The sequence below is a fragment of the Bidens hawaiensis genome, unplaced genomic scaffold (genome assembly GCF_021521415.1).
Source record: "Bidens hawaiensis isolate Kalapana, Puna unplaced genomic scaffold, B.hawaiensis_p1.1 tig00035073_1, whole genome shotgun sequence".
NCBI classification, from domain to species: domain Eukaryota; kingdom Viridiplantae; phylum Streptophyta; class Magnoliopsida; order Asterales; family Asteraceae; genus Bidens; species Bidens hawaiensis.
The window spans coordinates 184480-201229 of NW_027496100.1; the positions used below are offsets into that span (position 1 = coordinate 184480).

The 16750-nt window shown below is 39.5% G+C and overlaps 1 protein-coding gene across 1 annotated transcript; it reads right to left on the reverse strand.

Moving 5' to 3' along the window:
- Nucleotides 1–9361: 9361 nt before the first annotated feature.
- On the reverse strand, nt 9362–9931 carry LOC143586971 (uncharacterized). The gene is made up of 2 exons (XM_077068390.1): nt 9701–9931; nt 9362–9655 (listed from the first exon to the last, which is right to left on the reverse strand). Exons 1-2 carry the CDS (start codon nt 9929–9931, stop codon nt 9362–9364), a joined length of 525 nt encoding a protein of 174 aa, XP_076924505.1.
- Between the last annotated feature and the right edge of the window lie 6819 nt (nt 9932–16750).

Sequence of the window (16750 nt, forward strand, 5' to 3'; positions counted from 1 at the left end):
TAAACTTGGTATAGATAATTCTTTTAGGCCGGTGCATAAAAAGCGAAGAAAGTTTGCTCCTGAAAGAAACATCATCATATAAGAAGAAGTGCAAAAGCTACTCAAAACCAAGATGATAAGAGAGGTTCACTATCTTAGATGGTTGGCCAATCTAGTTGTATTCCAGAAGAAGAATGGGAAATGGAGAGTGTGTGTGGACTTCACAGACCTAAATAAGGCATGTCCAAAAGACCCCTTTCCACTCCCACACATTGATTCAATGGTGGATGCAACTGCTGGTCACAAGATGCTAACCTTCATTGACACATCCTTGGGATTTCAACAAATTCAAATGGAGCCATCAGACCAGGAAGATGCAGCCTTCATGACTCCCACAGGTATATACTGTTATATTGCAATGCCTTTTGGACTAAAAAATGCAGGTGCAACATACCAAAGGTTAGTCAACATGATGTTCAAAGAACAACTGGGGGACACAATGGAAATCTACATAGACGACATGGTGGTAAATTCAAGAGGATCATCTCAAAGATTTGGCAACAGCATTTGATATTTTGGATGAGTACAACATGAAGTTGAATCCTGCCAAGTGTCACTTTGGAGTCAAAGTAGGAAAATTCCTAGGATACATTGGACCTTGAATACAGATGGAGCCTTGAAGAAGTAGAAAAAGAGGTTCAACAATTGAACGTCAATGAGAACTGGACCTTGCATACTGATGGAGCCTCTAACATAAGAGGAACAGGTCTAGGTATCCTGCTAAAATCGCCATAGAGGGACATTATACCTCTATCTATATCTTGTGAATTTCAGGCCACTAATAATGAGGTTGAGTATGAAGCCTTAATAGCTGGATTTCAATTAGTTAAGGATATGAAGGTCAGGTATCTTCAGGTTTATGTCGATTCATTATTATTAGCTAACAATTTTAATGGCTCTTCTGCAGTAAATGCAGAAAACTTAGCAAAATATTTAGAAATAGTTAAGCAATTAGATATGTGTTTCGATACGTTTGATATAGTACAGGTACCAAGAGAAGAGAACGCTGAAGCAGATGCCTTAGCAAATTTAGCATCAGCTCCCAAGATACCAGATGAAATCAAGATACCTATCATACATATCTTGACCCCTGCAACAAAAGAGGACCACAAAGTCATGGAGACTTCAAATTCCAAAGACAACCTAGTATCCTGGACCCGTCCCATAATACGGTATCTTCAGGATAATGAGATCGCAGAAGGAGAAAATCCCAGAGCTTTTCGAATGAAGGTAACCCAATATATTGTCCTAAGTAATGTTTTATATAGAAAGTCACTTGCAGGTCCGTACTTGAGGTGCTTAGAACATCATGAAGTACAAGAAGTCCTCAAGGATATACATGAAGGTGATTGCGGAAACCACATTGGGGTCAGAGCCTTAGTATCCAAGATACTGAGAATAGGCTACTTCTAGCGAACAATGAAGAAGGATGCAATGAACTTCTCCAGGAAGTGTGATGCTTGTCAAAGACACAGCAACATCTTACATCAACCAGCTGAACCACTACATCCTATCATATCCCTGTGGCCATTCATGAATGGGGAATGCATATTGTGGGAAAGCTGCCCAAGACTCCTGGTGGAAAAGTCTTTTTGCTAGCCATGACTGATTATTTCTCCAAGTGGATCGAAGCGAAAGCATTTGTCCAAGTGAGGGAGAAAGAAGTGATCTCCTTTATCAAGCGCAATATCCTGACAAGATTCAGTATCCCAGCAAAGATCATTTGTGATAACGGTTCACAGTTCATCAGTAGCAGGACAACCAACTTTTGTGAAAGTTGGGGAATTAAGATGGTAACTTCAACACCAGTACATCCTCAAGCCAATGGTCAAGCAGAGTCAAGTAATAAGATCATCATCAACAATTTGAAGAAAAAATTGGGGTCCAAGAAAGGAAAATGGGCTGAAGAATTGCCATTCGTACTTGGGCTGATAGGACCAATTCAAAAAATGCAACGGGTCAAACACCTTTCTCTTTGGTGTTTGGGGCCGAAGTTGTTATCCCTACGGAGATGGTGATCCCCACAGCAAGAACCAGCATCCAAGATACTGAGTCGAACAACCAAAGCCTTACTGAAGACCTAACACTATTGATGAGCTCAGAGATATTGCTAAGATCAGAATGGCGGCCTATCAATAAAGAATAGCCAAGTCATACAACAAGAACATAAGGATTCGAAGATTCCAAGAAGGAGATATGGTGTTATGAAAGGCATTCCATAATACCACTAATCCAGCAGATGGAAAGCTAGCTCTGAAGTGGGAAGATCCTTATTTGATCGATTCAGAAGCAGGCAAAGGGGCCTACAGATTAATCAATATGAAAGGTGTTCCTATACCAAGAGCTGGGAATGTTATCCATCTTAAGGCATATGGTTGCTAGTATCCTCAACCGGTATGTTCGTATCCTTAACATTTTAGGATAAAGGTAAGTTCCCTAACCTATCTTTAAATTCTTACATATTTGAACTTTATTATCTCTTTATCAAGTTTACCGACTAAGCATCGGAGGGGTGTTAGCCAGGCTAACACCCACCCCTCGACAATAGTTAGAGGCTGATCACCTCCCACACGAATATGATATCCCTGATATCTTCTAAGGTTTAAAGGTCTTCACATTTCTAACGAATTGGGTAACACCCCGGACCAGACCAGCTGATAATCCGGTTTTTGTTGGCTATAGATCGGATCCTCAAGATAAGTGGCAGACATGTCACACATACGTTACTAAGGTTTATAACATTTCATGTTATCTAAGGTTTCGGCATTTTCATGTCGCTCACAATTGGGATTTTCCCCAGTTTTATCTAAGGTTTAGACATTTTTATGTCTCTCAAGTAAAGGCCTTTTCGCTAGCATAACGGGTTTACCCCAGTAAACAGGCTTTATCGCCAGTAAACAGGCTTTATCGCCAGAATTGTCTAACTTGGTTTTGATAGATCGGAGATTGGCCAAGTCGCTAAGCGTAAAGATGTCACTGAGTTATTTTTAACTTAGCAAGTTCCAAAAGCATGATCCATAAAGACTCAACAGTTAGGGACATCATATGTAAGCTTGTTAAATTTATAAGTATTCATTACAAAGGTACTCCTTTACACTTAGCTTTATTATACATTTTATTTTCAAGATACGATCTTTCGGCTTAATTGTGACAACTCACAAATATATATAAGTATATTATCATTAAGATATTTTATAATAAGATATATTTTCTGGAGATATAATCCTTAAAATATTTTATTCTGAAATATGATGAGTTTAAGAAATATGTTTTTTGGATACGTTATCTTTAAGATGTTCTGTTTTAAAAACTTAAGTCTCGAAAATATTTCTCGAACATATTATGATTAAAACGTATCAAGATAAATTATCTAAAATATCATACAAATAAAACAAAATGTAAAGCCAAAAGATTATGTGATTACTAACGAAAATGCAGGAAATTAAAAACAATGCCCAGGCTTCGTTCTCAACAAACAGGAAGACCCTTCCACTCAGGCATTATCAGATTGTTAAAGTTAAGGATAATATGGGTTTCGTCTTGAAACTCAAGATCCCTCCACCCATATTTCCAAATTATCCTAAAGCATAACTGTTCAAAAGCGATAACTAAAACTGTTCGACAAACCACCATCATAAACCACAAACAGTCATAAAAACCGGGCTCAGGCCTTGTCTTTATCGCCATCATCGCCCGGCTAATTACCATCACCCGCCACCTTCACCATCTCACCAGTCGCCGCCTTCACTGCCTCTTCAGCCACTTTGTCCACTCCATTTGGTCCCGGCTCTTCCATAACCTCTCCATTTAGCTCCACCAATACCTTCTCCCATGCTACCAAGTCCTAGAAAGGGGTATCCAGGCCAGCATCCTTGGTCTCTTTAGCCATTCTAAGCTGGGATTGGAAGATGGAAATTGCCGCCGACTTCTTAGCTCCTTCCGTAACCTCCTGGATCCTCACCAAGCAATCTGCCTCCTGATGGACAAACTCCTTCCGGGCCAAGGCGAGCTCTTGCTTCACGTCTTCGAGCTCCTTGGTTTTCTTCTCAAGGAGGCTGGTTTTGGAAGTCCCAATCTTCAACAATTCGGTAACACGTATGTTGGAGTCAAGGAGTTCTTGGTTCAGTGCAGTGAACCGAGAAGAGAGCAGCTCGAGACCCTGTCAAAATAAGTTATTCTCAGTATATATTATCTTAGAGATACAAGGATATGATAAAGAAAATTACATACCTGTTGGAACTCAATGTCATATACCGAGGTGGAGTCAAGGCTCTTTTGGTTTTTTCTCTTCTTGGAGCTCTTGGCACGGCTACTTTCAGGCTTTGGCAGAGAGCTGGGAGCGATTTCCTTCTTGATGGTACTACTGGTTAACACCATACTATCAATGACTTCGAGAGCAAAGACTGCAGCGGAATTGCCTACAAAAATACAGGTTATTATCTTTAAACCCTAAATTCTTATGACTGATAAACTATTATTTCTTACCAGACATATCGGAACCCACCAATTGGGATGGATCTTGAATGTGTGACTGGAAGAAGAAGGTTCTCTCCTCCTAGTCAATCAAATAGAATGAGTTCAGTTTGTTTCTTGTTTGCTTGTTGGGGGGAACGATCTCAAAAAAGTTCAAAGCTGTAGGAAAAAAACGAGATACGTTAATTCAATACATTTCAGCATACTGCCTCAGTATAACGTATCCTACTTTTGGTGACCCAAAGATATGGAAGGTATTCGGGATTTGGGAGAGAATCCCTTTTGACAAAGAAAAACTATTTCTTCCATTGATCATTGTTCTGAGTATTCCTCAGAACAAGAGGGACTCGGTCAGATTTGGTCGTAAGGAGATAACGAGATGAACCATGGCTACGGAGGTCATGAACAAAGGCCAACTCAGAGAGGGTTAAGTCAAGAGCATGGTCGGAAATCAATTTCTCGAGTAAATATAAGGTTTTCCAAACCATGGGCATTGTTTGGGGAAAACTAGCCGATCTTCTTAAAAAAGTCGGCGGTAAAAGGTGGGAAAGGATATGAAAAGCCAATCTTAAATGGTAAAAAAGGGAAGCAAATCCACGTTTTGGAAACCATGTCAGATGAAATGGAATGATCGATGGTCTGAAGATGGTTCCTTGCGGAAAACACCCTCTAGCTTTCAGGCTTTTGATATCCGTGTTATTGAAAGTGCATATTTCACTAATAGGATTGGCAACGAGGTTTTGTGAAGTGAAATCCTCGATGCTGGAAGATCAGAGTTTGATACTCATGATTTTTGAAGATGAAGAAGAAAGAGAGAGAAGATTACCTGGATAGATGATCGGATGGAAGTTTGAATTATTTATCGAAGTAAATATAAGAATAACCAAGGGTTTGAAAGGCTTCACGGATGTATGACACGTGCGGATAATCCACTCAAATTAACAGCTGTAAAACACTTTAACAGCCGTGAATTTTGGTGACAATTTTTAAGCATCAGATTTTTGGTATCCTAAGCAAGCGATATGTTCAGGATAACCTCAGGATATAGTATCCACCAAAGCAACAGGAATCCTTAATATATTGTATAACTAACGGTTCAATTGCCTTTCTTTGATGTTTACCATGTCTTGTAACGTTCACATGATCTGCTGAAGACTCGGATTACTCCTCAACTACTTCAACTAACACGTGCTTAATGGAAGTCATGGAGTTTAATGGCTAATTTGAAGTAGTCTACTATTTCCGGATTGTTAGGAGTTATAGTTAGCAAAACTTTTGTATAAATAGAGCTATACTTGGATCATTTCACATACACTTCTAGCACTCGATATTTAGCAGTAATCGCACATTGTAATCACGATCCAGCTAGCTCCAACACTTGAAACCGATTTTGATTATTAATAAACTGGTGGTGATAGTTTTCACCACCCGGGGTTTTTTCTTGTTATCCTCAGGATAACGGGATTTTTCCTCGCAACAAATCCTTATGTCACTTCATTTTTACGTTTATTTTCATTCAAGCACCACGCCTCACTCACTAATTCGGTTACGAAACTATACTAGTTGATTTTTACCCAAATCACTCGCGTATTTAAAAAGTATGATTGTTGTACGCACAACTGATTTCTTGAAACTTGAGAAACTCACCAACTATTTGTAGTTGACCCGTTTTAACATGTTTTCAGGTATACCGGACTTGGACTAGAAAATCAATGTGCTACGTGCTTGACTTATGATCAATGCTGGGTGGATTGATGTAAGTGTGCTAGTAAGAAGTAAAGTCGCTTAACGAGCTGGATTTAATTTGTGTCACCTAGTTGTAAACGAAGTTAGATCGATGTAAAATATTGTAAATTAGTTTGTATTGTTCTTTATAAACAATGTGATTGATACCAGAGGTGTCTGTTACATTTCCGTTGTACGCTTCCGCATTTTGCTAAATGGGGTGTGACACATAGCTTCAGCTCCGTAGGTAAGGCTGAATGGTGTTTCAGAATTACTTGTCTTTTTATGAGTTCTATAAGCCCACGAAATATTTGGTAATTCATCAACCCATCCCGTTCTTTTCATTCCTAACCGAGCCTTGATCCCGTCTTTGATACTTCTGTTAGCCCACTCAACTTGCCCATTGGCTTGTGGATGCGCGACTAAAGTGAAGATCTGGGTAATATGCAACTCTGACAACCACTCTTGCAAACCCTTATCCATAAACTGTGTGCCATTGTCACTTACTAAGGTTTGTGGGAGGCAAAGAGGCATATTATAAATTCCCAAAGGAATTTATTTATGTTTGATGCTGTAATCATTGCCAATGGCTTGGCCTCCACCCACTTAGTAAAATAATCAATGGCGACCAACAAAAATTTAGCCTGCTGATATGGTTTAAATTATGCATATTATTAAATATATATCTCCTACACTTTTGATAATATTTAGGGTCGTTTTATTAATTTATTGACGTTTCTGGTTCATATTGAAATTCTAAAGATTTGAAGAGGCACCGAGCTAAAACATATATTTTCACTAAATTTGAGACCGACGAACGTAACTTTTAACCACACCAACATTGAATTCATTGAATATTATTTTATGTTGGTTTTAATTTATTTTAGATATGAGGAGTTGGAGCAGGACATCAAAAGATATAAAAGAATGAGTTAGTTATGGACGACAAAGAATTCAAGGACCAAGATTTTGAACTGGAGTGCTGAAGTATGGCTCAAGTTTTGTTATTTTTGAAAAATATTAAAACCCTATTATTGCCATATATTATAAAAAAGAAAAAAAAGAATGGAATTGTGGAGAGGAATGGTGCCACCCTCGTGGTGGCGGAAGACAAAAGTTCCGAAGAAAAGAAAAAGAAATTGAAGCTCGCAAGCAGGTTGCTCAAGAAAAGTCCATGGAAGAAATAAAAAAAGAAAAGCCAAGCAAGCAAGTCTCGAGTCTCGGCCAAAAAAGAAACAATTAAAGAAGCAGGCAGGCTAGCACGTGAATTAATTTAAAGCCTACAAGCCACAGCTCAATTAATTTAAGCTCACAGACAGGTAGCTCAATTAATATTATTTGTTTTATGATGAACCGTGACTTATATTTTATCTTTGTTTCATCAAATATTATGAGTGGCTAGTCTGTTATACTGCCTGAGTTTGGATGAATACATGTTAGACACGTTTTATTTTTGGTTTTGGATTGCTTTTTTTTATTGGTTTGCTTTGGTTAAAAGTTTTTATTGTCTTTGGTTATGATGCGTTTGCGTATTTGGTAATAATTTATGTTTAATTTATTGTTCCATATGCGTCTTTATGAACGTCTTTCATGTATGGATACGTATTAGGTTGTTTACTGTGTGTTTACAACTAGTTTATTGTTAACATATTCCATAGGAACGGTAATTGAGAGTTTAGAGATATCTTATATTCTGCCACTTGAGAGACCGGGGAGGTAATTAAGTCTCGTCTGTTTTGGTCTTTTGCGGGGTTTGGGTAGTGATTGCACGAGAGTGAGTTGCCCTAGACTTCTTTAGATTCTTACAGATCCGAATTATAACCAAATTTAATAAGAATACCCCTTTACGCCTTAGGGTATATTGTGATTAGAGAGACCGAGAGCTGATTTAATCTTTTGGTACCATAGCATAGTTAGGTAAGGTGAGACCGGGAGGTGATCCGAACCGTTAAACCGTTAAGCTTTACACGACATTAGAGTTTTTTTAAATATTGTTGGTGAGACCGGGGAGGTGATCTAGCATGCCTTAGTTATTCTTTAGTGTCATATTTTTAGATACCGGTTACCTATCACAAATCCAACTCCGAGAGTTTACGAGTTGACAAGTAGGATTCTTTACCTAAGTAGTTGCTTTCCCCTATATAAGTTTCAGTCTTATTTGTTCGTGTCTAGTTTCCGTGTCAGTTTTAGTTTAAGTATTCTTTAGTCGATAGTTAATAATTAAAAACATAAAAATCAATTACATCAATATATTTAAGTTCTTAGTTAGAGTCTAGTTTAGGTGTCGCTAGTGTCCCTATGGGTTCGACATCCGGACTTCATTAGGCTTTACTACAGTCGATAGGTACACTTGCCTGTCTAGTGGTCTAGCATTAGGAGAGTCTAGATTTAAAAAATAAAAAACTAGAGTGTCTAAGTTAGGTTAGGTTTTTATAGACCGCAATTTGCACATCACCTGCTCAGGTGCTTCTGGGAACGGGTCCATGGTGTCAATCGCCCACTTATGGAATGGTCAGGCAGAAGTTACGGGTACTAACTTGTTCTGTGGATGATGTATATGTGGCGCGTGTCTCTGACATGAGTCACACTTTCGGATTTCTTTTATCGCGTCCATATGCATACCCGGCCAGTAGTACCATGTGTTCAGTATCTTTGCTACTACCATCATTGGTCCCGCGTGTAGCCCAAAAATTCCTTCATGGATTTCCCTTATTAAATAATTCGCGTCTTCCGCATCTACATCTCGAAGCAACGGGTCAAGGAAGGATCTCCTATAAAGGATTCCATCTTGCATTTGGTAGTGCAACGCCTTGTGGCAGATCTTTCTTGCGATGGCTTTGTCCTCCGGTAAGTTCCTAGAAGATAAATAATACGTTATCGGTGTCATCCAAGAAGCTGTCCCAGTTTTAATTACCAGAACCTGATGTTGAGGGACAGATGAACTATCCAACACTTCTATTCGCACATCTCTAGCCAGGTGTTCAAAGCTTGTTGACGCCAACTTGCTCAGTGCATCCGCGGGCCGATTCTCACTCCTCTTGATATGAATAACTTTGCTAGACACGAAGTGTTGCATAAGTTCCTTCGCTTGGGACAGATACGAGGCCATAACTTTATTTTTTGCTTAATGTGCCCCCGTAATTTGTTCCTCTATCATCATAGAATCAACTCGTGCCTCGAGGTGACATATGCCTAACTTTCTGGCTATCTGTAACCCGACCAGGAACACCTCATTCTCTGCTTCGGTATTTGTACTCTTGAAGTTCAACTTGATGGCATATGTAAATTCCTGGCCCTCTAGGTTGACTAGTCTTAGGCCTGCCCCAGAACCTTCTCCGCTAGATGTCCCGTCAGTAAATAGAGACCACACCCGATCTTTTTCCGGTGGAACGGGAGGTTGTGGATTATTCAAACATTCCTACACGTTCTCATTTAAGACTTCGGCAACAAAATCTGCTAGTACTTGGCCTCTCTCCGCGGGTCTAGGCTTATATTTGATGGAATGTTCACCTAGCTCTATTGCCCACTTCCTTAATCGTCCAGATAATTCTTGTTTCCCCAACACGTTCTTTAATTTGTATCCTGTTAACACATTGATGGGACGACCCTGAAAATACCTTTGCAACCTTCTCGATGCATATACCAAAGCTAATACCAATTTTTCCAACATTGAGTAACGTGTATCAGCATCCATTGAAGTTCTACTAACATAGTAGACTAGCGTTTAGACGGTCTTTCAGTCCATTAGCAAAACTGTCCCTACTGCAATGTCTGGTGTGGATAGGTATAGCGTGAGAGGTTCTCCTACTCGCGGTGCGGTTAGCGTTCATCTTTTGACTTCCAAAAATGCATTTTCTGCCTCTGGTGTCCATTTAGAATGTACTTTCTTCAAGCAATTCTGTAATGTGGATACGAAGAGAAAGGATTTTGATCGCCTGGACTTTCTCTGGTTTTTCTTTGAATCCGTCACCCACCACGATGATATCCAGAAACTTGCCTTCTTCCATGCCGAAAGAATATTTGGCAGGATTAAGCTTCATATTGATTTTTTTTCAATGTGGTAAAGACGTCTTCAGTCTCACGTAGCATTTTGTGTTCTTCCATGCTTTTAATTACCAAGTCATCCCTATATACTTTCAAATTCCGACCGATCTGATCTTTGAACGCACTGTCTATCAATCGCTGGTAGGTGGCACCCGCGTTCATTAGCCCAAAAGGCATCATTTTGTAACAGAAACTTCCCTGGTCCGTTCGAAAGGCTATTTTGTCCTCATCACAAGCAGCCATACGAATCTGGTGATACCCTTGTACGCGTCCAAAAAACACTTGAACTTGTATGGTGCCACCGCATCCACTTTTAGATCTATTTCTGGTAGAGGATAACAATCTTTTGGGCAAGCTTTGTTTAAATCTTTGAAGTCTATACACATCCGCCATGTCCCATTGCTTTTGGGGACCATCATTGGGTTCGCCACCCAGGTTTGATACTGAATCTCGTAGATGATCCCTTCTTGCAATAAATCTTGGACCTGTTCATTCATGGTTTTTGTTTGTTCTGGATCCATTTTCCTCTTTTCTGGACGATCAACGTGTAAGCTGGATTCACCCACAATTTATGCTCAAAGATTTCTATTGGAACCCCTGTTGGGACCCAAATCATTGATGCTTGAATATCAATTACCCTCTCCACTTGTAAATGTCTGCTGCCAGGACCAAGGATCTAGTATAGCTCAGGGATCCTTAATAGTTATCTCCAAAATATTTTTTATCTCATTTGCAGGTGTATGAACGTGTCTACCGGCTGTCCTATTTTCATGGAAGATACTTTTACTAATTTTTTTCAACTGACCTACCATGAAGCAACGACTGTGAAGAAAGAGTGGAAGATCGTGGCCTAAATTATAGGAGAATTAGTTTATAGCCGTTTGTAACTTATTTTATATCATCGAACTATGGCTGAAACACACATAACACACATAGTCTACTTTGAATTCTCGGCAAACTACTTACACATTGTACTCATTTCAGCCTAAGTTCTTAATTTTTAATCAATCTTTGAGTGATAATACAATCGGTAGTGATAGTTTTCACACCCGAGGTTTTTATGCCGGCAGGATACTAGTTACCAAGGGCTTTTCCTCGTATAAATTCCGTTGTTTATCATTTACGTTTATTACTTTTATCATTTCATTCATACAAGCAGCAAACCTCACATGCGAATTCGGTTACTTGATCCTTAAACCGATTTTTGACCAAAACAATTTGGCGCCCACAGTGGGGCCATTGGTGCTTTAATCCCAAACATTTCTACCTTTATTCAATCCATATACTCAAAGTTATTATTCAATGGCCTCTCAAGAAAAATATGTTTCTACAACCGCTGCTTTGAGTGTTTCGGCTCAAATGTCTTTGCCACCACTACCTTTCTTCATGAAGCCACCAAAGTCCACAACTGTTGCTCAGAAGAAGGAGGCCGCCATTTCTCTGGATCAAAATCCGCTACCGTCTCCCAAACGGTAACTTCTAACAATGATTTTTCTGTTTTGTATGCGCAGATGAAAAACTACATGGAGCAGCAGAGCAAAACCAACTAGAGGATCCTCCACGAGATTGAGGAGATCAAGAAAGCCAGGAAAACTGCTGAAGACACAAGTCCCATCATTCCAAAAATACTTGACTTTAGCACTCCAGATTTCCCAAGTCAAAAATATCCAGGATCCTCTTATCATCAGCAGACTAGTGCTCCTGCTGGACAGACTCTCGACACTGAGACAACATATCCTGGACATAGCTAAGGAGCGGGATCTTTTAATCACACAAGAGGTAACACTTACAATAACGTATCTTTTGGCACTAATCATGGTAGTATGCAGGATGCCAGAATCAATCAAGCGATAGCCAGAGAGTTACAAAAACTCAAGGACATGATATTTAATGTACCGGGAGTTATCAAACCCATCCCGGAGATGCCAGTGGGGAGTCATAACGTATCTAGATTCGCTCCTTCAATCTGTGATGCTGAAATACCAAAGCGCTTCACCACGTCTATCATTAAATTATATGATAGGTCCACTGATCCTGAGGAACATATAGCCTTGTACCGAGAGAGGATGGAAATAAATCCTATTCTAGAAAAGCTAAAAGAAGCTTGTTTGTGCAAAGGCTTCGGATCAACACTCACAGGATCTGCCCTCAAATGGCTGCTAAGTCTTCCTCCCTAGTTGATTACTTTTTTTCTCATTTGATTAACCTATTTAATAGCCAATTATCATGTAGTAGATCCTTTGAAAAATTAACTAGTGATTTATATAGGATTATCCAGGCTCGTGAGGAACCCCTTAGACAATTCCTCACTAAGTTTGAGCGAGAAGCCTTGGAGATCCCAAACCTAGATGTCCTGACTGCTGTTGAGGCATTCAAAATGGGATTGCAAAAGGACTCTCCATTTTATCAAGATCATGTTATGACCCCTTGCAGGAACCTTGATGAAGTTCGGAATAGAGCTCTAAGGTTCATCAGATTGGAGGAAGATCAGAGGATACAAGATCAGCTGAACACTCCAACAAAAAATGAATTTCAAGACAGGAGACAAGGATCCTACTATAGGAACAACAATTCCAAACCATATTCCAAACCGAACAATCAGAAAATCAATGATGTGGAGCAAGAAGATGAAAATGAAGATTGTCCAAAGATATACGATTACGGCTTCTCTGTGGATATAGGAGGAGTAATGCTCGCTGTTAGAAACTTGGGTGATAAAGCAAGATAGCTGAGGAAGAATGAGAAGGCACCTGCCCCTAAAGATAAATCAAAATGGTGTGCTTTTCATGAAGACTTTGGTCACATGACAGAAGAATGTATTGCCTTGTGGAAGCAAATCAGTTACCTCCTCGGCAAAGGTTATCTCAAGGAATTGTTTGGAAGAAAGAAATCGGGGACCCAGGATCCTGAGCCGGTCCTGAAAAATGCTGCTCCACCTCCACCAGATGCCCAAGTTATTCACGTGATCTTCGGAGGCTCTGACATATGTGGAACTTCTTATTCTGCGGCGAAGAAGCACGCTAAGGAATGTAATTGGAGAATGGTGAAAGGCCAATCAGGACTTCCACAACAATTGAGCAAAAAATCACCTCTTTTGACGAAGACGGTAGAGTCAATGTCCAAGATCCTCATCACGACAGTTTGGTCATTACCTTATTTATTTCTAACCACTATGTTCGCGGGATCCTCATTGACGACGGGATCTCAGTCAATATCATCCAGCTGGAGGTGCTAAAAAAGATAAATATTCTAGAATCCGAAATCATCCCAAGATCCTCAGTCCTTGTAGGATTTAGCGGAGAGACAAAGAACACGCTAGGGGACATCAAGCTTCCCATCTACATCGAGGGAGTAAACTCTGTCCAAAAATTTTGTGTTATTGATACTTTGTCATCTTGCAATGTCATTCTTGGCAGGCCTTGGATAAATGAAATGAAGTCAGTCCCCTCTACATACCATCAATGTGTGAAGTTGCCTACTCCATGGGGGATAGCAAAGATTGAGAGTGACCAGCAATATGCCAAAGATTGATATACTTCTTCAATGAAGCCAACAAAGAAGCTAAGGGAAGCGTAGCAATTACAGAAAACAAGGAAGAACATCATGGAGACAAGGGAACAAGATTCCATGGAAATAGTCTTAGACCCGAAGGATCCTGATGTTAAAGTCCTAATTGGAGTTGAGATTCAAGAATCCATCGAGAAGGATCTGATATCCTTCCTTCAACGAAGAAAGACAACTTTTGCATGGAAACACAAGGATATGACAGGTATTTCTATGAAAATTATAACTCAAAAACTTGGAATTGATCCTTCTTTCAGACCAGTCCATCAAAAAAGAAGAAAGTTTTCCCCAGAGAGAAATGCAATCATCCAGGAAGAGAAACAGAAACTCTTGAAAGCAGGTATGATTAGAGAGGCAAAGTATCCAAAATGGCTAGCCAACGTGGTTGTTGTTCAAAAGAAAAATGGATAGTGGAGGGTATGTGTCGATTTTACTGATTTTACTCTATGAAATGCTGACTTTTATGGATGCTTCATCCAGATTTCAACAAATCCAGATGGAACCATCTGACCAAGAGGACACGACATTTATAACCCCTACGGACATATACTATTATATTGTTATGTCGTTCGGTCTTAGAAATGCCGGTGCTACATATCAAAGATTGGTCAACATGATGTTCAAGGATCAACTCGGTGATACCATGGAAGTCTATATTGATGACATAGTGGTGAAATTCAAGAAAGCTGAAGACCATCTCAAGGATTTAGAATTGGCATTCGACATCCTTGACTAATACAACATGAAGCTGAGCCGTCTAAATGTGTATTTGGTTTCAAGGCTGGAAAATTCCTTGAATACTTGGTGACCAAAAGGGGAATAGAAGCAAGTCCGGAGCAAATCCAAGCTATCATAAACCTCAAGTCCCCAACGAATGTTAAAGAAGTTCAAAGGCTAATAGGAAGGGTGGCAGCATTAAACAGATTCATCTCCAAATCCTTAGAGAAATGTAAAGAATTCTATGATATTTTGACAAAAAATAAGAGGTTTGAATGGACAGAGAAACATGAAGTTGCCCTCACTTCTCTGAAGAACTACCTATCCTCAGCCTCCGCTCTAAAGAAACCTACAGATGGAGAACCATTAATCCATTATATGGTTCTCTCTCTCACTGCTATAAGTGCGGTTTTACTAAATGATCATGAAGGTAGCTAGCACCATATCTTATATGTAAGTAAAAGTCTCCTTGATACAGAATCCAGGTATTCTCACTTAGAAAAACTTACACTTGCTTTAATTTGGGCTTCCACTAAGTTAAGACATTATTTTGAGACTCATACTATTATTGTAAAAACTAATTATCCTATCAAGAATGTCCTTAGAAAACCAGAAATGTCAGGTAGAATGGCTAAGTGGGTTGTCAAACTGAGTTCTTATGATATTCAGTATGAGCCTAGAAACATGATCAAGTCATAGGCTCTGAATACGTTATAGAGCTTCGAATCTAGCCCCAATACCGACACATAACTCGTGTTCAATACGTTAAAGGAAGATACATTAATGGAGGATGAATACATTATAGTCTAGAGAGAATCCGGCAGCATAACGTTACATGGAGGATAAATGAGCACGGATCTCTAGGAAAACTAAGTAAGTTAACCTATTTATAGGCAGGCCACATTCGTTAGGGCTCATTCGTTAACATCACTAACGAATGAGCCTTTCCACTAGCGAATGGCCTCTCATTTATTAACCTCCGTTAACGAATGAGGAATACATTAACGAATGAGTCACCATTCGTTACACTGTAGTATCGAATGGGCTCCTAACTTAACGAATGAGTCTCATTCGCTAAACATGCTTAGCGAATGAGCCATTTTACATTAAGTGTAAAGACTAAACTACCCCTATCCTATTCGAACAGCTGCAGAGACCAAATCTGTGTACTAACAGACTCCCTCCTTTTCCGTAGCTATCGAATGTTTTCCAATACTTTAGCATCCGATACTTTAGCATCCGATACTTAAGCCTCCAATACGTTAATGTCGAATACTTTAGCGACGAATACATTAACGTCGAATATGTTAACGAAGAATACATTAAAGTTGAATACTTTGACCGTGAATACTTTAACTGTAGATCATCAGCCATAATACTTTAACTCCTCCTTGGCTGATGATTCTCGGGCTTGTGCAAACAGACAAAAAATACCTCTTTGTAGGCAAACCAACAACTTGTAGCTGCTCGTATTAGATCTCCCCCTCTAATAAGCATCTCCAAGTGATCATTACGATCGTCCAACTGGCATATGATATGGATCAATCTAACGAGTCAATCAGCAGCAAGTCATCAGCTATCTGTCGCACTGGTAAAGTAAAAATGTCTTTAAGTTTGACCTCGTCACACACCTTCATGAACAACCCGATCATTCAACATCTTTCACTTCGGTTTTCACTCTCTTGATAACGTCTATCCCAAATTATCACTCTTTGAACCTCTTCGACATCCCATTCTTTTGGATGCGCTCATGTTTTGGGCATATGATTCAGAGTACCAAACTTCGTTAATTAATTTGAAATGATCTGATTCTTCAATCTGATGACAAGACCCGTATATTCCTCAATACGATCAACACATTCAACAATTGTCCCCTTCAACAGAAGTAATCCGCCGAATACTCGTAGCCAACATAGTCAGAATCAAAGTCCCTCAGAAAGAAGTAAACGAACAAACACTCGTATCCCACATAGTCAGGTTTCAATCTCGAACAAATCAATCAGCAGTCCAAGAACAACTACAGTCTTGAACTAAGTCAAAACGTCGCTTTGCAACCACGTATTACCACCTGAATCTCAGTAGTTTTTCAAGAAACACTTGCGAAGGTAGAAAGACAACGATCGAATAAACTCTTTGAAAGTTTTATCTCCTCCTTTTTTTGAAAATTCACCAAAGTCTTGGAACAAAT